Source organism: Chaetodon trifascialis, chromosome 8, assembly GCF_039877785.1.
Source record: "Chaetodon trifascialis isolate fChaTrf1 chromosome 8, fChaTrf1.hap1, whole genome shotgun sequence".
NCBI classification, from domain to species: Eukaryota; Metazoa; Chordata; class Actinopteri; order Chaetodontiformes; family Chaetodontidae; genus Chaetodon; species Chaetodon trifascialis.
Window position 1 is genome coordinate 16105896 of NC_092063.1, and position 24083 is coordinate 16129978.

At 41.7% G+C, this 24083-nt stretch overlaps 1 protein-coding gene across 2 annotated transcripts; it reads right to left on the reverse strand.

Moving 5' to 3' along the window:
* Positions 1-779: 779 nt before the first annotated feature.
* On the reverse strand, positions 780-22385 carry tp73 (tumor protein p73). Of its 2 annotated transcripts, XM_070967849.1 has the most exons (13): positions 22303-22385; positions 21659-21809; positions 16601-16849; positions 7716-7902; positions 7381-7496; positions 6114-6223; positions 5630-5772; positions 5445-5533; positions 5170-5297; positions 4717-4871; positions 4408-4540; positions 2980-3073; positions 780-2634 (listed from the first exon to the last, which is right to left on the reverse strand). In XM_070967849.1, exons 1-13 carry the CDS (start codon positions 22368-22370, stop codon positions 2233-2235), a joined length of 2025 nt encoding a protein of 674 aa, XP_070823950.1. In that variant the 5' UTR covers positions 22371-22385; the 3' UTR covers positions 780-2232. The 2 variants fall into 2 exon arrangements, with proteins under 2 accessions (XP_070823950.1, XP_070823949.1); XM_070967848.1 differs by lacking the exons at positions 21659-21809; positions 22303-22385 and adding an exon at positions 17917-18047.
* Between the last annotated feature and the right edge of the window lie 1698 nt (positions 22386-24083).

The window sequence follows — 24083 nt, forward strand, 5'->3', positions numbered from 1 at the left end:
CGCGCACTTCCCTACTCGGGTAATACAAATAAATAACATAATTTCGGTGGATGTCTCATTTAATGCCGGCTAGAAGAAGAAGAAGAAGAAGAAGAAGAAGAAGAAGAAGAAAAAACTGTAATCAATTAATTATGCAATGTAATGCACTACATGCACACATGCCATGCTTATGTGAAATTAATTCTCCGCATATGACCTATCTTGGTCCGTCGTTCCTCCGCGGCAGACCAGGAGCGGTGGGCTGCCAGCCGACAGCGGCGCCCGGGGACCCATCCTTTTCGTCGCCATTGGTCAGGTGGTGATCTTCTTGCATGTTTTTAGTAGGGGTTATTAAGGAGGAAACCCCAGTGAACACGGGAGAACATGCAAACTCCACACAGAAAGGCCCCCTTTTTCCTCGAGCAGCAGGCACTTTCCCTTGACAATTAGCGTAACTTAAAAGTTCATTCAAATAAAACTCAGACCAGTGGGCTAATCAGTAAAAAATATTTTTTGATTCTGATAAATAAGAGACATTGAAGGAATGGAAATATTTTAATATCCATGATGTAAATAAAAACAAAACAGAACAAAAACCACAACTTACCAACCTTAGAAACTAATGGACTCACAAACAACAATAGTTACACCATATAAGTACACATCTTAATAATCTTTACAAAACCAATAACAAAAAACTTACCAGGAATATTAAAACAAGCACTGTTTCTATTTACAATGTGGTAATGCATAATACTGATCATAAGCACAAATAATCCTAAATTGTTTTACTGTTAAAGCATTAAAGTGCTCTTTCTCTGACCAGTTGGTGTTTAGTGGGTGAAAGTATGTGTCTTTGTAAGTGAGAAGGCCTTGATAAAAAAAATATGACTGCAAGTTGTAGTACAAATTATTATCATGGTACAATGTCATGTAGCTACTACAAACAATTTTGACACCATTATTAGAATTGCACCATGATTAATCATGCTGGATGGCAATCTAGAAATAAAACTGGAATGTTGCTGTGAATATATACAAACAAGTGCCATGACAATACATACGAGGCTGGCTACAGGACTAGCTATAATTGATATGAGGACCTTGCCCTGCAAGGTTTTTCAAAATACACAGAGAAGAACGAAAATGCCACTGACTCATCTTGTGTCTTGGTAAACGGGGATACATTTCCTACATTATTACTCAAAATTCAGATTAAATCCCTGCTATTAATACATAATACTGATTTTGATATTTTGTTTCTCAACTGTTTTGCAATTTATACAAGAATTAACACAATATTTTGGACACCCTAATTAAAAAGCAATGGATGAAAATGTCTAATTTCTGATATTCACATGTTGACTGTGATTTCCATTCCGAGTTTCACACTATTAATACCAAAGCCCATTCAACTAACTTTTAACAATGAAATGATAAGGGCATACTGAACTAGAGGTCATCCCATTATCATAGCCATTAAAAATACACGTGACTATGTGTTCCCTTTGCTGAGTTTGATTACCATTCAACTCTATACATTTGGTTCCACCAGGAGATACACCATTTTGAATCTAAATACCCCTTTTCAACCACATCTAGTCCAAAACATTTACAAGATATAGTATATACAGTTTTTCGGGTGAAGGAAAACTGAGAGAACAATAAATAAGTCAGTTGAGAACTAAGTTTTTGTATTCAAACACAAAATTGAAACTAGCAAGTTGTGAAATGCTGATACGTCAAATGTGACATTTGTGCGATTATGCTATTGCTACATTTTATGTTCACCATAATGACATTGGATGCTGAACAATGTGTCATGTATTATTGCACAGTGCAACCAATATTCATTTTTCTTTCATCCAGAAAAATTAATATCTCCCTCGTTTAACATGCACGAAGCACAAGTTTCGTCCAAACCATGTGTCTTCAGCATTGTCTTGATAATGCTGTTACCATAGTGGTATTTGCTATTTAGGTTTGATATGTCCTCTTTGATGATTTCATGTTCAGTCTTTTGGGTGGAACAATTTTTCAAGCACAAAAGAAAGATTGCACAGGAAAGTGCATTAACACACTGAAAATGTCCCACATTCAAAATGGAACTTGGTTCTCGGCAAAATCATTGACTGCAATGTGACAGCAATACCTAAAAGCCCGTTTAAAGAACGTATCCACCTGCTTTAACTCAGTGATTAGGCTGATGCTGACAATAATATTGGAAAAACAGTCCAAAGATTCATTTTGGGCTCAGTGAATATCACTTTCCATGAACTCCTCCTTGATGGAGTGCTTGTTACGTGACAGCTTGCAGTCAGGCATGTCAAAACCAAAGTCAGCCCACTCATCAGTAGCTCCTGCCATCCCTGATGTCCCAACGACACCTGACCTGTTGGGGATGGTGATAGTGTGGCGGACACGAAAGTGTACAGCCTCCATTACGCGCTGACGTTGCAGCTCCCCACCGGCAGCGCCAATGGCCGCTATGGCAGAGGCAGCCATGTTGCTGCTGGAGCGAAGAAGCTGCTGGCCATGATAGTCGTGGTGATGAGAAGACGTAGGCAATTGGAGGGTGGCACCTTGCTTCATGTCCTGCAGACCTCGCCAGATGGCAAGGCAGGACTGCTCCGGTATCTTCAGTGCACCTAAATCCTGGTGAAGGCACAAAAGAGGACATTGGAGGTGTGTAAGAATGTAGGGAAAAAAGACATAACATGATAGGACTGCACGTGCATCCTCATGAATTTGCTTATATACACAGCAAATATGGGGCCAAAAGTACCAGTAGGAACATTAGGCAGAGTTATGTCCACTTCCTTTTCTGTTTTATGTACACTATTGTTTGTTCTTTTTTTCACTTTTTCTTTTGTTTTCTATGAGGCATCATTTGTTTTCTATGAAGCTCTATACATAACTATTATTGTGCAAGAGTACTATGAAGTAATTCTAATCGCAATTGTTGCTGTGAGGTAGTGAGTGAAGGAATGGAGTGGTTACCTCCATGGAGAGAGTCTGGAGATGGTAGATAGACTGGAGGCCTTGGGAGGTGAAGTACTCAATGAAGTTCTGGCAGCCCAGACTGGTTAGAAAACTGTATGGGAAGAAAAGCAGGGCTGCTTAGACTGCCATTAGACCACAGCTACAAAGCTAGAAGTAGTACTATAATATAAAACTCAACTTCAACACTGAGGAAAAGTGCAGTTGTGCTAGAGTACAATAAAGAATATCCTAACTCGATAATTAGGGTCAGCACTTATTTTTAGACAGAAGTGACCAGAAAAGCACCTCGTTCTGTTATGTTACATCAGTAGCTCACTATCTACTCCAGCTATTATTAGTTTATTTCAAAGCTGACTGAGAGAATTAGGGCACAGATCTAGCCTCAAGTGTCCAGAAACTATACATCTTGATGGATGCAGTGGAAGTAAAATCATAAACATGCATTTTTATTAATGATTCATAAGGCCATTCTTGCTTTGATGAAGAACCTTTATTATAAATACATGATTTGTTAATGTTTTAGCAACATACAATGTAATGGAAAAATAAGCTAACTGTGCAATTTAACTTTACAATCAACATAACAATCTAGAAACATATTAAAAAATGTTAAAATTGCAAAAGCAAAGTCTAAGTAACAACTGCAATGACATATTATCTTTAAAAATCTGGAAAAAAAAACCCCGTTTAAAATTCAAATTAAACAGAACTTAAACAATGGAAATTTCTTTTGAAGAAAATTCACTGTAGTGCATTGCAAAGGGTGGCTGTATACACAGTGACAGTGTGAATGATTTTAGATGTAAGTGTGAGACACACAGTTTGGGCTTTTGGGTGACAAAACAAACCCTCTGGCAGCCATAGTGGAGGTCTACAACTTTTGAGCAGCTTGGCTGTATGACCAGAGCAAATAGACATTATTAATGATCTGGTTTTGAATGGGAGCTAATCAACACATCTGATTTGACACTTAGCATAATCAACTAGTAGGAACTAACACTCTTTTCACTTTTACTTAAAACATTACTGAATTAACCTACTCTCATTACACAGCCTTTCCAGGTAATGTCTTTTTCCAGTTGTATTATGTATACACAATGTTTCCATGCAGACAATTCTCCAGTGGACCTTCATTATGGCACCAGCCATGGTTGTGAGGAGATTTGTGATGTAAATGCAAGCTTTTGCGAAGCAGCCATAATGAAATCAAACTGTCTGTACAACACAGTTCCATCTAGACACATCTTACTGCAAAGGGGAACTTTTTCAAAAAACTGTGAAAAAGTTCAAGTTTGTTCGAAAATTGCCAAGCAAACTAACTGTTTAACGTGGCACCCATTCATATTCAACCCAACAAGTGCATCTGACTGTCTGCTGGCCCTTTACAGGAGGATAAAGAAGGAGTGTCATTGGAGGGTGAGGTACCTGACAAGGCTGGGGTCAGGGTTATACGGAGGGGGCGGGCTGCAGTGGGAAGCAGACACTAGAGTCTGACTGCTATGGCCACTATTCATATCACCATTGGCCTGCATGTGGTGGCTGTTGAGCATGTTTGAACCTGTGAGAAAGGGAGGGATGATCAATAAACTAATGAGCAGCAAAGCAGCACAAAGAACTGCACTATAATGGCACAAACAGACAGCATTCGTATTTTGATCAGCAATCTTTCCGACAAATCGGTTTGAAACGTGCTTAGAGTGAGTCCTTTTGTTTTACTCTGACATGGATACTCACCGACATGGCCTATGGAGGTGGGGGCAGTGACGTGTTGCTGGGGCTGCTGCCCCACCAGCTGGTTGACTGAGGGTGGTTTGCTGAGGCCTCCGTGGACATGAAGCTTGTTCATGTTGGACAGTGGAGAGTAAGAGGAGGGGGATGCTATATGGCTCCTGGAGAAAAGAGGAGAGGTTAGAGGAATGTGTGTGACTGTGTGTTAGTGAAGATACTTCAGAACTGTTTGATGGAGTCAACAAGAAGGTCCAATGTGTAGGATTTAATGGCCACCCATCCCCTGAAAACATTGTCGTGAAGGACAATGGGCTATCTGTGTGTGTTTATGTGCTTTTCTGCGCATGCAAGTGTTTGGGCTGATCTTTTCACTCACACATTTACGCACAGTGTGCATTTGTGTGTATCACCAGGGCACATCTGTGTGCTTGTGCCTATATTAGTATCGTAGTGACTCACGGTCTCTGTAGAAGTTGCTGTTGTGTTTGTTGTCTGTAGGAGTCCACCAGTGGCTGTGGTACGAGCTCCACCAGCTCCAAACTGTCTTTAATCTTCATCAGCAGCTCAAAGTTCTCCCGACCACGAACCTACACACAAACGCAACATGTACAATAACATGTTATTCCCAGTATTTGACCCTCTGACATACTGCTACATGATTGAATTTCACAATTTAAAGGGCTAAAATCTCATACATCCAGTCTGTATCACCCACGTGTCTGAAATACACTTACAGGAATATAGTAAATTTCTTCTTCTCCATGCCGCCTCTTCCTCATGTTAATATTTGGGCTGGGAATGTTTGGCGGGCTCTGTTTGAAGTCTGCGGACAACAGAGACAGAATTGTAATCAAACAGGTTTCTAACTCACAATCTCAATCTTGTCTATAGTTAACATGAGCAGTTTAATTCAACTCACTGCGCTTGTTGGCACTGCCATTTTTGGCCACACTGTCGTTCAGGGCCTGTTGTTCCCTGAAGTGGTCCTCATCCGCTTTGCGGTCTCGGCCAGGACACGCACATATCCGACCTTCAAATGACCTTCTGCCCAACACCTGACCACTGCAGAGATGATTAGGCATACAAAATATGTTTGTTACGAAACTTCTGTTGAAATGTAGGTTTTCTTACATTCCAAATTAAGTCCAAGTACGTCTTTACTATTGAGTTTTACATCATCTTAGTGTGTCAATGCACAGAATATCACACTATACTGAATGGCTGCAGTCATAGTTTATGCTAAAACGCATGTTGTCATGGTAAATGGTAATGAGTATTAAATATATGTAGTAATAGAAGTAGTACATATAAATTCCTGTGTATAAATTATGTTCTGCATTGATCTGTGGGTAAATTCAAAGAACCTTGTGTGAGCTGGTATAAATTGTGCATTTTTGACTCACTCCCTGGTTTCCAAAGTGATGATGATGAGGATGGGTCTCCTATTCATGCCACCCACACAGCTGCTGTTGCACATGAAGTTATACAGGATGGTGGTGAACTCAGTCCCCACCTGAAACACAAAGCAGTGAATCCCACCAATAAATGGATGCTGAGGGATTTAAATATCACTTAGTCTCTGACGGCTATGAAGGAATTTCAGGATTTTATGGCACAACCAATTCATTTCAATCTGCAGCAAAGTAAACCTCCCATTTTACAGTAAATGTGACCAATCCACCACCAGTGGGCAGTGTTGCAGTGCACTTTGATGTGAAGCGAGACAAATTTGCTTTCCATTAACTTCCTCAGGTGCAATCACAGACATCATGATTTCTCACTCTTGTGCTTGTTTGGACATGCCCGGTATCTTTATATCTCCGCCTGGAGGGGGATCATGCATTTGCTTGTGTGTGTGTTTCTGTGTGTTTGTGTCTATCCGCAGCTAATTTTGCATACTACCAGAACCATCAGCCTCATATTTTTTGTGCCAATTTATGACTGTATGTTCAAGAACCTCTCGTGGTTGTGGTGATTCAAAAATTTCTGACAGACCTATTTCATTGACTGCTCTGTTTTATGGCACCATTGACTGCTGACTCCTCACTCCTCTTAAGTGGCTGGTCGGCACTGCAAGTGATCAACGACTGCTTCAGTTTGGAATCTTGTTTCCGGTTGCAACAACATATGTGACGGTCATGTTTTGGAGGATACATTTTAAACTGACATTTTCCATTGCTGCTGTTTTTGGACCTGCATGCCATCTTCCCTTTTGTCACGCTTACATGCTGGACACACAGCCTGCCCTGCACCCCCTGTTCCCCACCCACATGCCCCGACACACACCTGCAGAGATCAGCTCTCTACTGAGTGCACTCTTCTAGTTTGTGGATGTGCTTCCTATGTAGCACCTGAATGAAACTGAATGTTTCTTTGGCACTGACTTGACTGATCCATCCAACAACATTAGGGCTGAATGTACAAGATATCATGCAGCTCTTCCATATATTGGTATATAGGTTGTCTCTCTGTCAAACCCCCATTTTTAACATTATTATGGAGTTCAGCCTCATCAGTATTATTCGTGAAAAGAGTAAATGCAACAAATATTCTGTACATTCACAGTAGACTAGATTTCTTAATTTGTCAAGTCAAAAGTCCAGTCTGCAAAGGACCTAATACAATGCACTGAGTGTCTCTATGATACATAATAGCTGATGAAGCCCCAACCTGTGGAGCCTCATAGGGCACGAAGACACTCTGCCGGCCAGTGACAGGATCATCCACGTACTGACAGAGGTTATTCCCCTCCACTCGGATCAGGTGGCTGGCTGGGGCTGCTTGACCTGTGCAGAGAATGATGAAAAAAACATGGAGACACAGCTAATGTCAGTCAAAGTGTCACACATACCAGATGGCCTTGCTCACGAAAAGCTGAACCCGCAAAATGTTTGTGCTAAGGGCATCCACTCTTTCACAGTCTTTGACTTTCTAACCCAGAATAATTGGCGTATTAGGGAAAAGTTTAAAGTTTACAATCAGTTTTGGTCAATGAGGCTTCATACCATCATTGAAGTCTCGTCCCAGCTCATGGTTGGGGCAACGTTTGACCACTTCTGTGACATGCTCTGCTTTCTTGTAGACTGGCATGGCTCTGATGATGCTGCCATGTGGAGGAGAGGAGGAAAGCTTGATTTGGATTGGACAGGTCTTGGCAATCTGACAGTAGAGCTTCTTCAGCAACGGAGAGTACTGGATGGGAAAAGAACACACACAAGGCAAAAAGAGACTTGAGTGAGTGATCTGGGTTGATAAATGGCAAGTTTATGTGTGTGTGTGTAGGTGAGAAAAAGCAACAACAAAAGGCCTGTCTGCCTCTGATACTGTCAGAACATCCCAGTCAGTCAGTCACATGGGAGTGTGAACTACTGCCAGCTACAGGAAAGTTACAATTTAGGCATTTTGCAGATGCTCCCATCCAGAGTGGTTTAGAATGAAATAAATGACTTCGAACAATCTACTGCAATTTAAACATAAGACATTAAAGAGCTGTGTCATCTCAGTTTCATGAAAATGTTCTCGGGAAGCGACTGTGGATAAAACCTAAGGAGGAGAAAGTCTGTGGAGGTGCACACCACTGACACCACAGCATAAATCATCTTTCGGGAGGTGGAATTGTTTCAAAATGAAATAACATTTGATTTGAGCCATTAAGTCATCTATCAACATGGTAGCTAAAAGAGCACTTTAAATAGTAGAAGACAAGGTGGACAAATATAGAGCTGGGTGATAATATGATGATAAAATTGTGGGGTGTGACCACAGGACACTGTAATCATCGCATAAAATCTTGACTGCAGAACAAATTGTCATTTGAGGAAAGGGAGAGCATGAAACAAAGACGAAAGGGAAAATTCACAAGGACTGTAAAACAGTCAACAGTAAATTTATGCCTGGGTAGTAGAGGTAATTACTGTGTTATTAGAATGAATAAATGATTATTATCCAGCAGACTGGGTTTGTTGGTAGTAATGTGAGCTGGCAAAGGAGAAGTGTAACTTCAAAAGGATAGTGTGGAAAAAAAATGGTATGTGTGTGCACCAGATGAATAACTACAACATCAAAAATATTTCTTTTACTATTGTCAGTTAGTCAGTTATATATTGTATACAGTAAAGTTCAATGGGAACATGCTGAGTTGTCCCCAAGTCTTCAATAATGCATCAATTTATGAGCATTTACACACGCGTATGCATGTGTGCATGCATAAATGCCAGTACAGATGCATCCATGGACACCAGGTGATGGAAAAGCCTTAACATGCCCCAACACAATCACGAAATCTCAAAAATCTTCTCTGTGGAATCAAACAGGGACCTTCCAGAAAAAAAAAAGAGAAGACAGTTGTCATGTGTGGACTTGCTAAAATCGGCCTGAATACAAATGCAACAGCGCATCCTATGGCAGAAATACTCATGCAGCTGTAATACTGTAATACTGCAATGCTGCATATGAACAAATTTGAATGACATTTTGCCTTTTTGTATTTGAGGGTGAAAAAACGGATCCCATTTCAAGAATCACGTTTTTATCTGGTAGATTTCATCAGATCATGTCATTTGGTGAATGCTTTAATGCAAGAAAAACTGTCACAGACAAGTATGTTTGTAGCATTAGAGTTAAACCCTGGATTGTGGCATTAACCACCTCTGTTAGCCAAGTATCGCCCATCCATCATCTGTTATTGTCACTGATTTTCAGAAAATACACAACATAAGCTAACATGTTATCTTGGAAGCATGCATCCACTATGCAATCCACCAAAAGTTCAATTAACTCATCACAAGGAGCACTGCTCAACCTGCGAAAACAGTTGCTTAAAGTCTTCTGTGGCTCCGGAGGGACGTGTCCAAAGTTCCAAAAATAACCCTGAAGATGTCATCAGCGTTTTCTTGATTTAGGCTTGAGACTTAACAGAAAGCTTGTTTTACAAACTGGCGGTGTGGAGTTTGAAAGAAGACGGCCTTTAGGAGGCAGGGAGGGTCTAACAGAAGATGCTATTTGAATTGCATTCTGGGAAGTTCACTCTTGAGCTTGACACCTTAGGCACTAAAAGTCAGGATATCTTGACCTCTGCGGCTTCAATTTCTACTATTCTTTTTAAAATGTGTTTCTTGGTGCTGCACCCTTTTAACTCCAGAAGTCACATCATGCTTTCCTCTATATTCCTCTTCTCATCATTCCTTTTTCATTCGTTTTATTTCTAAATGCATCCTCCTGCAAGATCGTCCTTAGATATTAATCACAGTTTACTTTTTCATGTGGACTCTTGGACTTGAATTGGACTGATCCTGTGTGGGATTTAAGAGATTTAAGATTTTCTGTTGCATAAACTTCAATTAAATTCTTTCAATTTGAATGAAGTAACTTTCTGAAAATTTCCACTGATCATTCAGAATCTGATTGGATGACGGTTGCAAAAGAGTCAGTCCTACACCGACAACCGCTTGGATTCCTTGTTGTGACACCGTTACTAAGCCCCTCACACACACACACACACACACACACACACACACACACACACACACACACACACTCCCTTGAGGGTAGTGGAAATACCTGTGCACAACATTACCTTTTCCCACCTCGCTTTCCCTGACAAGTCTCAACAGCCCGTCCATACCATGAATTAATAATTTCACTGAGATGCAACAGCCAGACAAACTTCTTATTTACAGACTGGGGGACTTTTCCTGCCTCAGCAATCACATCTTGAAAACTGATAATCACAACAGAAAGAATATTAACTCCTATATCGTTTGAAGAGAGGAAAATAGGAAATATGGTTAGAAATTTTAGTAGGCAGCGTCACAGAGAGGAGTCATTGATATCTAGTTATGATGGTGGTTTTAATGTGTTAGTGTAGAGAAATGCAAGCAGCTCACTGACTTCGTGCTCATGTATCATGTCAATCTTATTTTACTTTCATTTTTATGTCCTGTTTTTATGTCCATTATGTTTTGGTTGTTTTTTTTTCTATTGAAAGCTCTCACTTGGTGCATGTGATTTCTTTCTTGTAAAGCGCTTTGAGCTGCAATTCCTGTATGAAAGATGCTACACAATTCAAGTTCATTATTATTATTATTATTATTATTATTATTATTATTATTATGTATATTTACCCTGCATCACTAATAAAATGCTTTCTAGCAAATTGCATCAAATGTGGAGTCAACAACAACAGTTTCAAAAATATCCATGTTTTCACCTACATTGTTACGCAATGATAATGTTACTTTGACAAAAAAAAATATTACTCATATTGAAGGACATGTTCAGTCCTGTGAGCTAATTAGTCATTTATATAGAAAAGAAACTCACTTCTTTTTCTGCTGGTCAGCTGAGTAACTGAGTAACTCCAGAGGACAAGTGTTAAAGACAAGACTGTGTCCTATACCACACAAAAACACTTTTTAACTTTGCCTAGAACATTTTTAACTGGCCCACAACCACACAACCACAACATTACATATGCAGATGCAGTGCTTATGTAAAGCCACGATGGTGCCAGCTGATTTGTTGTCAATGGTGATTTGAAGGTCCACACCCACTCTAAAGTCCTGTTGTAAAATTCTGTTTTTTTAATCCACGAGAAAAGAAAACAATAAGTAAAAAAGGATTAGTTGATGATCAGCAGGGATCAGCGCTTGGTGATATTGTTTTTGAACACCTCTGAGTACATGAAAATCATAAATTACTTTTTGTGTTTTCAATCTTCCCATGGGATGCCATGGGAGACGTCTCAACTCGTCCACCATACAGACTAGTGTGCACATGCACCGACGACACATAGGCATGCACACACACACACGAATCTGTGAGTCCAAAAGTGAAGCACAGCATTAATAAAGAATGACAATATCTGGTGTGTATCTTCTTGTACAGACAAGAGATCACTGGGCTTCGTTTCAGGACATAGGGATGGAGAGGAAGGAGAAACCGCTGGAGAAACAACAAACACAATTAAAGACTAAAGAGATTATTTGCTTTGTCATTGATCTGGAAAAAGTCTTCTAGGTGAGTGAGAAGAGGAAATTAACAAAGGGAAAGGGGGGAAAAAATAGTATATGAAGATTATAAACAATGAAAACATTAAAAAGTCTTAATAAATCTTTCAAAATTTCCTAAATCTGCATCATAAACATTGACCAATTGCTTTACTTTACATTAACTTTCAATGAAATCTGTTGGCAACTGTTATGAGAGATCCAGCTGACCCATAACAAACAAGTGTCTGCTTTTTACCATTAAGCATCATGGACCCTAAACCCTCCTCTCCTAAATCTAGAGCAGACGGTGACATGTGCATTTTTTGTTTAACTACAAAAACCACAATGAAGTTTGACATACAAGATGCATTTAATCAAATCTGCTGGTCTTTGGAATAGAAACATCCAGCAATTCATCCCAAAATGTAAAGGTGATCATGACTTTGCAAGAGCACTGTATAATCTTCTAACTAGCTATTTACATGTCAATTCTCATTTCAGTCCCAATGATTGATCCATTCATTCATCCATCCATCCATTCATCCATCCATCCATCCAGCCCTGCCTACACGGTGGACCAGTAGAGACAGGTCCCGACAGGCTCCTGGAGACAGGGTGATAATTGCCAGACCGTCATCCATATACACAAGCAACAGCTTGCCCGCTGCAAATTCGCTTGACTGTCCAAATATCGAATACGTTTGCGCAAACACACACAGAATATGCATGTTGTACACATCCACACAGTCTAAGCTGAATTTCCATACAGTCTGTAATTATACTGGATTCAAATCAATATAGAAAATTGGAGAATCTCCTACACTCTCTTTGACGTCATGGTAATTGCTGTTTGTCTCTATGAGACTATTGAGGAAATAAGGACAGATGTAATGACCTGTGGAGACTGTTTTTTTTTTAACAACAGCTATAATCTAAACTTGGTTCTCTGTACTTAAAGGTTTAACCCTGAAATAATTGATGAGTCATTCAAACCTAACAGTTTTGTCAAGCATTTTTGCCTCAGATAGCAATAAATCAGAAATCTTCCTGGAAAGTGTTGAAGGAATCATTTGAGCCAGTCATGATCTGAAAAGAATCATTTGACTTTCATACTGATTGCTATTGATCTCGATGGCGTGCACACAGCGTTACTCGTGGTGTTAAGGGACACACATCAGAGTAGAGCAAAGAATATTAATTTCCTGGAGTGATGGCATCCCACAGTCCGGCACATGTCCCGATTGATGTTGATACTGGACAATGTGCAGCGTTCAATATCAATCCTGTAGGCTGTTTTCTTTAAGCACTTCATCTGCTGAACTACTACAAAAAGCACTTGCATTTGCTGTACAAATTGATCTGACTCACACAGACTCATAAGTACGAACAACTTCATGTGTTTGCCTGTCTGTTGCCATTGATAAAACACATCTGTGCACAGAAATGTGTGTGAAAAATCTTGCTTATAGAGTGTTTTCCTCAATCCGTTGCTCCGCAGGAAGGCCGTCAGTGATGTGGCCACGGATGATGCATGAGGAAAGGAAGGGAAGGATGCATTGTGCAGGGCATGTTGGGACCTGTGTCCTAACGGAGAGAGGCTAATAGCTGGGAAGAACAGCTTCTGACAAGCCGCCTTGCAGTGCATGCTCGAGCCCGCAGCCACCGCATCACACCCCCTCCCGCCCTGACACATACTGTATGCACACACACATACACACACACACACACACACACACACACACACACACACACATGCATGCACACACACACACAAACATAAAGTTAAATCTGAGCGTACAGAAAGAGGACTTATTATTTGACAAGGCTGAGGTGTTAGATCTCATTTCCAGCCACAGTGTGTCCAAGCCAAGAATCATCTTCAAGAGGCAAGACAGCGGCAGAGTTTCAGAGCTATTATCACTAATGCACGGTGTCTTGACGAGACAGGAGGGGGACTGGAGGATTACCAGACGAGCTTAACATGGGCTTGAACGGACTTACTGTATGTGGAAACATAATGATTGTGTCTTCTTTTCCCATCGGTTCTCTTCTCGTCTCTTCTCTTCTTTTCTCGTCTCTTCTCTTCTCTTCTCTTCTCTTCTCTTCTCTTCTCTTCTCTTCTCTTCTCTTCTCTTCTCTTCTCTTCTCGTCTCTTCTCTTCTCTTCTCTTCTCCTCTTGTCTCTTCTCCTCTTGAATGGTGAAGCAGATGTGGACTGACTTGGTTACCAGTTGTGTACAGACACAAACCTAACGTCCCACCAATCATTCAATTGAAAACTTGAGAAAGGGGGATTTAATGACAAATTCGTGATGCAGTTGGCATTTCTTGTAATCTCCCAAAGCATCGCACGTAGTGGGAGACAGAGGGGTGGGGTACGGGGGGCGGCTAGGCAACTGATTATAGTCAATATGCCCCTATGGCATTTGGCATTCCCCACCGCCTGGGGCCACAAAAAATCAGCCAGAACCTCAGAGACTGTTAACTCCTGCATTCAAACTAGGTGAGTCAGTCTGGTCCACATAATCATCCTTTTTTTCAAGCATGTTCAAACCTGGGCCTTGAATTTTGCATAAATACCCACGCCCAGTTATGCATGCACGTTAAAAATACACAAATCCTCATCCCTTCTGTTATTTTTTTATACCTCTAACATGACTCAGCTATAAGAACTGAACACTCAAAAAGCGTCTGAACCCAAACACAGCCCGGCAAACCTTTATGCACACTTTGTTTTCTTGGTTTGCTTTTTCTTCTGAAACATGAATAAACTACTTCTTGCTTTCACTTTTATTTGGAATGAAATATTTTCTTGCCTGCATTTCAAGGAAGTGTTTAAAGGAAATCTCATCATGCCCTGTAGGCACTGCAGATATATGCAGTGTACTTTTTTAACCTTTCTAAGGCTTCCTGTAAGGTCAGCAATAGTAACATATTTTGTCCTACAGGATCACGCGTGCATCATTTCACACAAATGTTGTTCCATATCTACCTCATAATAACACTTATTGTAAATACATGATCTGATACTTCGCTTTATAATCAGGAGTGCAAGGCAAAACGAAGTATTACAGTAAACTCCATAAAAGCTAAGAGCAATCACCCGGTCTTGCTCTCATTTTAATCCCTCCTGTTTAATGGCAGCAGAGGCATCTGAATAATCATAGGTTTCCCCACAATCCTTTTACTGCTGCGCCATCATCTGTATCTTAAGTCGTGTGCCAGTCAAAAACTCCTTTGTCTCACTTCTCCAGGTAACAAAAAAAAAAAACCTGGTAGGTGGATTCAAAGCCACCAAACCTGATGAGAAGCTCATTTTGTTGCAAAGGGGTTAGACAGACTGCAGCAGGATGGTGTAGTCAATAAAGAGTCAGAAGATCTGTTGGCAGTTCCAAGTAAAAAAAAATGACGTCGGGGAGTGTAAGGCAGGTTACTTTGAAGGGCTGTGCAGTTTCAGTAGTATCATGTTTAACCAAAAAGGTTGAAAGGTTTCTGCACATTTCAGGAGTCATTTCATTGCAGGTAAAACAAACTAATAATTTTTGTTTTCTTTGGATTCTGTCAATGTAGTTTGGCCGTGAGAAAGACCTGAGTCAGAGAATGGAAGTGAGGGAAAGGAGATGATGGACATATTTTAGGAGAGGATAGGGTGAAACATTTTAGGCGCCAAGATGACAGCCATGAGTGCATGTTAAGAGCGGAGGAAGAAAGAGACAGAGGAAGAAAAGCAGTGGGTCAAAGACCATCGCTCTAATGTCCAGAGGGGGATCTTCTTACATCACTGAGGGCTGAGTAAAGGAGCCCACCACGCATGGTTACTTCCAGCAAACACAGCCACAGAGGAGCCCCTCAGTCGATCACATTCACAGGCCTGAATGCTCACAGATACACGAAGACGCAAACACAGTTTGTCTCTTAGTGCTCTTGTTTCAGGGAGGTCAACTGTGTGACAGTCAGAGGTGACACCTCTCTAGGAGGAAACCTCTCATCAGGTCATGACAAATTACACAGCTCCCATTTCACCTGTCTCTCACCACCATCACATTGCAAGGGAGTTGTGTGGTTTTGCCCTATATTGCTATATTGCTATATATATATATTTTTTTATTTTATTTTATTTTTTTTGTTTATTCTTGCACTACCCCATAAAATGGTAAAGTACTACTACAGTACTTTTTAGTTACACTATAATTAGTGTAATGCACTCTAGGAAGAATTATTTTCTGATGTTTATTATGTTTATTATATTAATACAGTTATACATGTAAATGTGCTATATTGTCACTGTTGCAAAGCTAAATAATGAATAATCATTACATTAAGCCCCTCTTAGTAAGACTCATGTTCTAAAAGTTCAAATTAAATGACAACTTATAAATTATCATTACACTGTATCATAGTTGCATTGATCTTATGTAGTGAGGCAGTATGATGCAATGACTCCTAGACATACATTACACTCGTTTTATATAAACCTGAGCTGGAAACCATTATTATCTTCTCAGATTAATACTGAACCACATGCTTCACAAGGCAAAATGGTCTCTAATGACCAAAATGTAATTTCTTTAAAAACTTCTGAGTCAAACAGTGTCTTCTTTCCCGACAACGTACCAAACATTCCCTGCTGCATTCATCACATTAGATTTGACTACAGGAGGTGAGTAGAGGTCAAGATGAATCACTGAATGATGCACTACTTTCTCTTGCAACATGCCTGCACATGTGCTGGCTTGAGTGTCTGTACTTGTGTGTGAAATTATGTCTTTGTGTGTGCATGTTTATTTGGGTGCAAGATACAGTAGTTGCTCAGTAAGACAGAGGGCCCGAAAAAGACACACAGATATACACACAGATTTACACACAAATTGCATGCCAAGCCAGGAAAGTGTGTGTACTCACGGTCCATGTGGCAGACTTGGCGGTGCTGGACTGCTGGAAGGACACCTGGAAGGCGTGCAGTCCGGGGTAGTCGGTGTTGGAGGGGATGGCCGGAGCAGGCGACAGGCCCTCGAAGGTGGAGTTGGGCTGGGAGTAGGGCGAGGGGGTGGGCACGGCCGACGAGGAGGCGTTCTCGGAGCTGTAGGGGCTGGCGGACGTTGCACGGCTCCCCAGGCTCTCCATGCTGCTGCTCAGCAAGTTGTATTGGGACTGGGGAGAAAAGAAAAGCCAAGAGAATGAGCGAGGCGAAGAGGGAGGGAGGAGAGAGACAGAGGGAGGGCACAGGTAAAGGTGCCGGAGACACAGGGGCTTAACGCTAGGTCGGATTACACTGGGATGGGAGAGTTGCGGGAAGTGTATGTGTGTGAGGCTGCATGTGTGTGGGACTGATTCATGTGTAACTGTCTGGGTGGGTGTCCCTAATGGACACTGAGGACTCTTGTGTGATTTGAACAACACATAAAAACTGAGGTTTGGTGATCAAATCATAACAAGTGCAGGGACACAAATATAATTTGTGTGTGTGTGTGTGTGTGTGTGTGTGTGTGTGTGTGTGTGTGTGTGTGTGTCAGTGAATGTAATTGAGTGGTGGTTGCAGTGAGGTCCCCACAGTAGCCTCCTTGGGGCTATATGAGGCAAGTTGTAAAACACTGGCGTAATCTGCCTAATTGCCTGCCATTCCCATCTTGTCCTCTCCACTGTGAGCAGAAGATTTGTTGCACTGTCAAAGTTAACACAATGTGAGGCCCATACATTGTGGTACACAAACTCAGGAGCTACTGTAGAAGGAAAACTCTGTGGCTGCTTCTTTTTTCGATCATCCATGTTCATTTGTTGATTCCTTCTCACACTACTTGAACAGAAACACAGAAAAACCAAGAAGCCCAAACAGCCAACTATGGCACTGAAAGTCCTCGTGTCCACCTTCTACTTATCGGCATCAAGCAGTTACTTGAACAACAGTGAGTCTATTATTATTCAACCAATTTAACAAGAACTCTTTCAGTTTCAGTAAGACAAACCAAGCAACACATAATGAAAAAAAACCCCACAAATAATCTCAATTATTCATTTAAAATTATTATATTCCCATGATGTGTGTCAAATAATTAACACAGATGGCATGTTCCACTTAAATAGCCACAGCATTGCATGCACGCACGCACGCACGCACACACACACACACACACACACACACACACACACACACACACACACACACACACACACACACACACACACACTATCCCATGAGCAGAATAAAAAACACTTTTTACCTTCTTTTTCACGTAGTACATCCTCTAATGCTTTGGTCTCATTTGTCAACTCTTCAGTCAGAAATGTCCAAACACAGCAAAGCAAAGAGAGTGTGAGACCATAGCCTAACCAGAGAGTTCAAGCAAGGTGTGCATCAGTGGACACACCACACACTCACTCACTCACTCTCTCTCTCTCCCTCTCTCTCTCTCTCACACACACACACAGACACATGTGCACCCAGGGACAGACAGGGAAAAAGGTGAGGACTGGTGTGAAGAGAGAGAAACTAAAGACTGAGAGGAGGGGAGAGAAGGAGAGAGGCAAAGAGAGGGATGGGAACCCAAAAAATGGTACGACGTTCTAATTACGGCATGCCCGGACATACACGGCAATGCCGGGGCACATGTACACACATGCTCCAAACACCTTGTGAAGGCCTGCACTAAGTAAACACTGTCTGGTCTGACAGAGAGTCAGAGAGACAGAGACAGAGAGACAGAGAAGGAAAACACATGAAAGAACAAGAGTTCAAGGGTCAGACCCCACCACCACCACCACCACCACCACCACCCAGTATTGTATATCAATATAGCATTAAATCAGTAGTCAGGCTGAACATTTTTAAAAACAGGGATTTGTCAACATTTTTGACACCTTGAAATACATCAGCTGGAGAGAAATGATCTGTATAAATGGTTTATTTTAACAGTATACTCGACTGAAGCTTTGTTTTTCTTTTTTACTCCATTTCTGCTCAGATTCCAACCAAGCTCACAAAGCAATTACTGTGAATATTACTCAGACTGTGTCTCTTTTGGTAGGACATTCTGATAATTAATATTTAATCCATATTAATATTTAATTTTGCACTTATTACAAACACAGACACAAAACCAAGACAAAGTTACACAAGGATATGCAAACTCCATGGCACGGTCTATCAGATGAAAGCAAAAGAACGGGTCAATGTCCCAGACTTAATACAAAGTTTGTAGGTTAAATGAGGATGAACGCATGCGTGGGTGTTTGGATCTATACGTTGACTCTTAACTTAGGTAAATGCAGCACAACACATCGTTTGGCAATCAATGAATCCTTTTTCAGGCAAAAAAAATATCTCACATTCATTGGTTTTCAAATGTGCTTTGCTGAACATTTCTGGGTTTTGGAGCATTGGTTTGGATAGAGAAGGAACTTGAAGATGTCACCTTGGGCTCAAGAAAATTCTGAGAATTTTTGTTTACTATTTACTGACATTTTGAAGACAAAACAATAGAATTAGAAAATAATAATGCCTGACGAATTTGATTAAAAAGTTGTTAGTAGCAACTGTAATCAAGTCTCTAAACTGTAATCAAGTGGAAAATGAAAACGTAACAGATTTTGCTGAGACATGATGAGTTCACCCTCATGAAAAGAATGAAAGTGAGTGTCTTATTTTCTCATAATAAAAGAGTGATTCTCTCCTGACTGTTTACTACCTTTGAAATCTGCCTCTAACAGGTATTGTCAAAGGGGCTTTATGGGCACAAGGTAAGCCCAGGTGTGTGTGAAAAAAAAAAAAACCACTTGACACACACATACACATGCACGCACACACACTGTCACACAGACCCATGCGCTCACAGGTGTGCTCGCTCTTAATTCCTAAACTCGATCCGCAACAAGTTGAAACAGAGCTAAAACCTCAGCCGCCACTGTGTGAGCAAGTGTGTGTGTTCACCGTGTGTAAGTGTTTAAGCCTCTCATCCCAACAGCATCTAATGTCCCCTATGGGCAGCAATCCTGGTAGCCGCCACTCAAAGCCAAGCTTTAAAGGCTCAAGACATTGAGAAATGTCAATAAGTCGGCCACAACAACGCTCACTTGTCAGAATGAGTGAAACATAATAGGCTGAGGATGTGGAGAGTATCATCCCGCTAATCACCTCTGTTTACAGCTTCTCATCAAACTATATAGTCACAGTTCACAGCACAGACTCACATGTTGTCATATGGCCCTGCTAAGAAAGAGGAAACAACATGACCGAGACAAAAAGTGAGGCAACATAAATGAATGACACTGGATAGTATGAAAAGTGGAGCATGTCTTAACGACGCCTGCTATGTTAAACAGAGGTGAGGATGAGAGGGGGTAAAATGTGGAGTGATGTGTAAGAAGAGTGCCCCCTGTTGGGAATATCTGGCAAAGTGCAGGAAATGTAGTTGATCACTACAACATCTTCACAGATGGTTCCTAAATACTGCATGATTAATGACTAAGCTAAGAGCTAAAACACAGCTTACCACTGTATCATGTGGTCGGACCAAACTGTTTCAGGTGCATATGTCACCATCTGTCTGCCAAATGAATCCAAGTTGTTAATGTAATGCTAATCAAACTTCATACCAGGATAATACATAACTCATTGTACAAGCAAACTCAAAAGTTCAAATTCCCAAACACAAATAGCCATGGCCATTTGTACATGCACGAAACATAGAAGAGAACACAGGCCTCATGTCCAAATGTCAAACAGCATAATGAGTGATGAGTTTATAGATTCACTCTTTCCCAATCTGAACCAAAGTCACACTAAGACTTCTACTCAAATCATCTCCAATACCAGAGCAGTGCAGCACCATTTTCAAACATTCTTTTAAAAGTTCTGAACATGCGGGAACATAAACAGTTTCTTGTCCACTTACCACTCCACAAAGCATCCTAACGCTCCTGAAGGATAAGTTTCTATGATGTCCCTGCTTCCCAGCTCTCAGAGGACTGACACTCTGCTGTGGTCAAGTGTGGGCGTAGGAGGTGAGCCCTGCGTGGCCAGCTGACCCCTCGCTGGAGCAGGACATGATGGAGGATACAGGAGACGTCCTGCCTCTCCTCTCCTCCACTTGTTTCCCTTGCCTGACTGGGCCTTGCATCTAACAACAAGTCCTCGCTCCGCCTCCTTATTTCTGTCATGACTATTCATTAACCGGCCAGGCAGGCCCAGGCTTGCCCACTTAAAGATTAGAGACCAATATTCCAGATCAGAAGGAAACATAGGTGTGTTCAGGAGTGACTTCTGATTTCATATTTGGAAGACGGACATGGCTATGATCAACAAAATGTATGTGATGAACCTGCAAGAACTTATCTGACCATCAGCAAACATTCATCTTTGTGGGCTCAAAAAAAATGTGTTTCAAACTTGAAATTCTTTAGAGGAAGTCACATGAAGTTTCCATCCAGCAACAAACACATACAGGTGCACGTGCACATGCACATGCACCTGTAAACATATGTGCCTGTCAGTTAATGTGCACAGACACACCCCAGCCTACATATGTCTCTGCAGTGAAGCAGCAAGGGGTCCAGGCTTGGGGTTTAATTATTCCTCCCCCAACACACACACACACACACACACACACACACACACACACACACACACACACACACACACACACACACACACACACACACACACACACACAGAGTCCCTACAGGCCACTCAGCAGGGAGATACAGAGAGGGAAAAGGCTGCACAGGAGAGGGAAACTACATAGGAGGGAATCTCCTCAGCACTGGAGGGAAAATGTGAAAGGAAGGACACAACAAAGAAAATGAGATGTGTGTGTGTGAGTGTGTGTGCTCACAAAGAAACCCATCTGATACGATGGAGGAAAACACCCTGCAGGTCACAGAAAAACGCTGCAGCTTCTCAAAGGAAAACGCAAACATTGACCACAAAGATACAAACTGAAATGCAGTGTCAACTTATGTCCTCACCATCATATTGTCATTCATGTCCCTCAGGTGGTAGATGTCCATGGAGCCCTCAGCAGTGCCGCGGTGGTTCCCCGGGGTGCTTGTCGAAGGCACCGGGCGCTCACCCGGCTGGCTGCCCGGGGGGAGCTCAAAGTAGGTGCTGTCTGGCTCCCTGTGAACACACAACACCACAGGTACAAGTTGATCGAAGAGGGATGAGTTTTCACCGGACTGCTTGTTATGTTACAGGGAAAATATTTATTACAGTTTATCATGTGCAGAAATCATCAAATCCACTCAGGAAGCAAGAGATGAACATAAGTGAATGCACACAATTGTTCTTTTTCATTATATCTGCACATTAGAAGTTCTAATAAATATTTTCATTTTTTTCAATATATTATCCAGTGTAAGAAAAGAGCTTTACTGTCCCTCACATGCTCTACAGATGGCTGGTAGCAAAATAAAACTCACTCTGGATTAGTAAATTAGGAATAACCCTATATCCTGATTTTGTAATAAAATAATATATTCAGCAATACAGAATCACGTGCTCCTTGTTCATTGCCTGATTGACATTTTTAATAAAACCATTACGTCATCTGGGAAATATGTTCATGGTTTGGGAAGTAAAACAACCCTCAGCAGGTGTTGCTGACACTCACAGGGAGCTCCACAGGTGCTCGAAGGTGCCTCCTTCTTCAGTAACAGCAGTAACAGTGGACTGGGACATCTTACAGGAGGGATAGTCTGGTGAGGGGCAGACAACTCTGCACACACACACACACACACACACACACACACACACACACACACACACACAATTAATTAGGACAGCGTGATGCGTGATTGTGCAAAACAGCTACACGTGGAAGCAAACTGTAGTTCATACTTGATCATTTTATCAGTACTCCAAAAGGACACGGAGCTGCTCAAAACACACACGCGCGCGCGCGCACACTCATCCAGGTGTGATCACACCAATGTAATCCCAGTGAGGTGACACAAGGTGTCAGGGGGCCTGGGCTTGCCCGGGCCTGCCTACCTCATCACCGTCGTACTCTTAAGGGAAGCGTCCTTCCTCTCTGCAAAGTCTGAGCATCACCTCCTCTGCACACTGCAACCTTAAAATGTGCTCAGACCGTTATGGAGCTACATCGAAGCAAAGGGTAAGTGGAGCTCCAGTGGATCGCTTTAACGCAGGTGTGTTATTAATCCTCCGGTTGTCTAAACCAAGAGGTCTACGCACTTGACATCCAATGACAGAAAACTCGGTGTCTTATTTTGAGAGTAGCTGATCAAGACTTCGTGAAAGTTTGGAAATGTACCTGCAAAGGGGAACATCCGGGCCTCTTTGCGATGCCTTGAGCCAAAATACATGGAGTTGCCATAAATCCGTGTTTGTCACAAACAGAAAATCAACTTGACTGCAGGCCCACCGCTTAGAGCTGATAAAGGCTGGTGTCTGGTCTCCAGTCTGATGTGGCAGTAATTACATCCAACGCAAAACCCTGCTCCTTTGCTCGTCGCCTACCAAAGTTTACTATATTCACAGTTGCGCACCACAGCAGCGTCACATCTCCTTAGTAACCCCTGTGAAGGACTGCACCAGGAAACGTGTGGCAAAGGTGCACGGCTTTAAAGATGCACGCAGCACGCAGCAACAAACCCTGCAAAGCATTCCTCTGGAAGTGATGGCTGCAGTTTAGGTGCAGGTATACGAGTTTTTATCTGAAGTGATTTTTCTGGAAAAGTGACGCTGTCTGTTTAAATGTTTTGTTTTGTGTGTCACTGTAACCACACACGTGACACTTTTCACTTTGCTCTGTACTCAATCGATTGAAGACACGCAGCTCAGTAAACATCTGAAGTGATGTCATAATTCCTGAACACAGTTTTTTTTTTTCTTTTCTTAGAATTGATTTTGTGGCTGTTAATCTACCATGTGTAGAGTTGATCAATGATCGAAATGATCCAATGGACGTGGCATAATTAACAAGCTGACACAGGATGTTCGAGGGGCCTGCAGCGCGCAGACAGGCATATGGTGTGTTTAGCAGCAGCTTTGTGGCTTTTCCCGCTGCTCCTGAGGTGTGTGCCGCCGCAGAGAGCAGCTCCAGATCCCCCTCAGATCCCTCAGCAGCTCGAGTGTTCGCGCAGGGGATCTGACACAGCGTCAGTGCAGCACGAGCACAAGAAAGTGGACCCTATCTGAACACAGACGACTTTCTCACTGAGTCTGCACCTCAGAGAAGGAACGCCTGCTTTTCCTCTGCGGACCAGAAAAACGGCAGAAAATACTATGTTTCACAAGCGTTACACTATGACTTCTGATCTGTAATATGTAGCCTACGTGCACATGTCAAAACTTGATTCTTGGTTTGCCTTTAGTTAATGCCTTTACTAAAGAAAAATCTGGCATGTAAAGTGTTTTTTCAATTCGAAT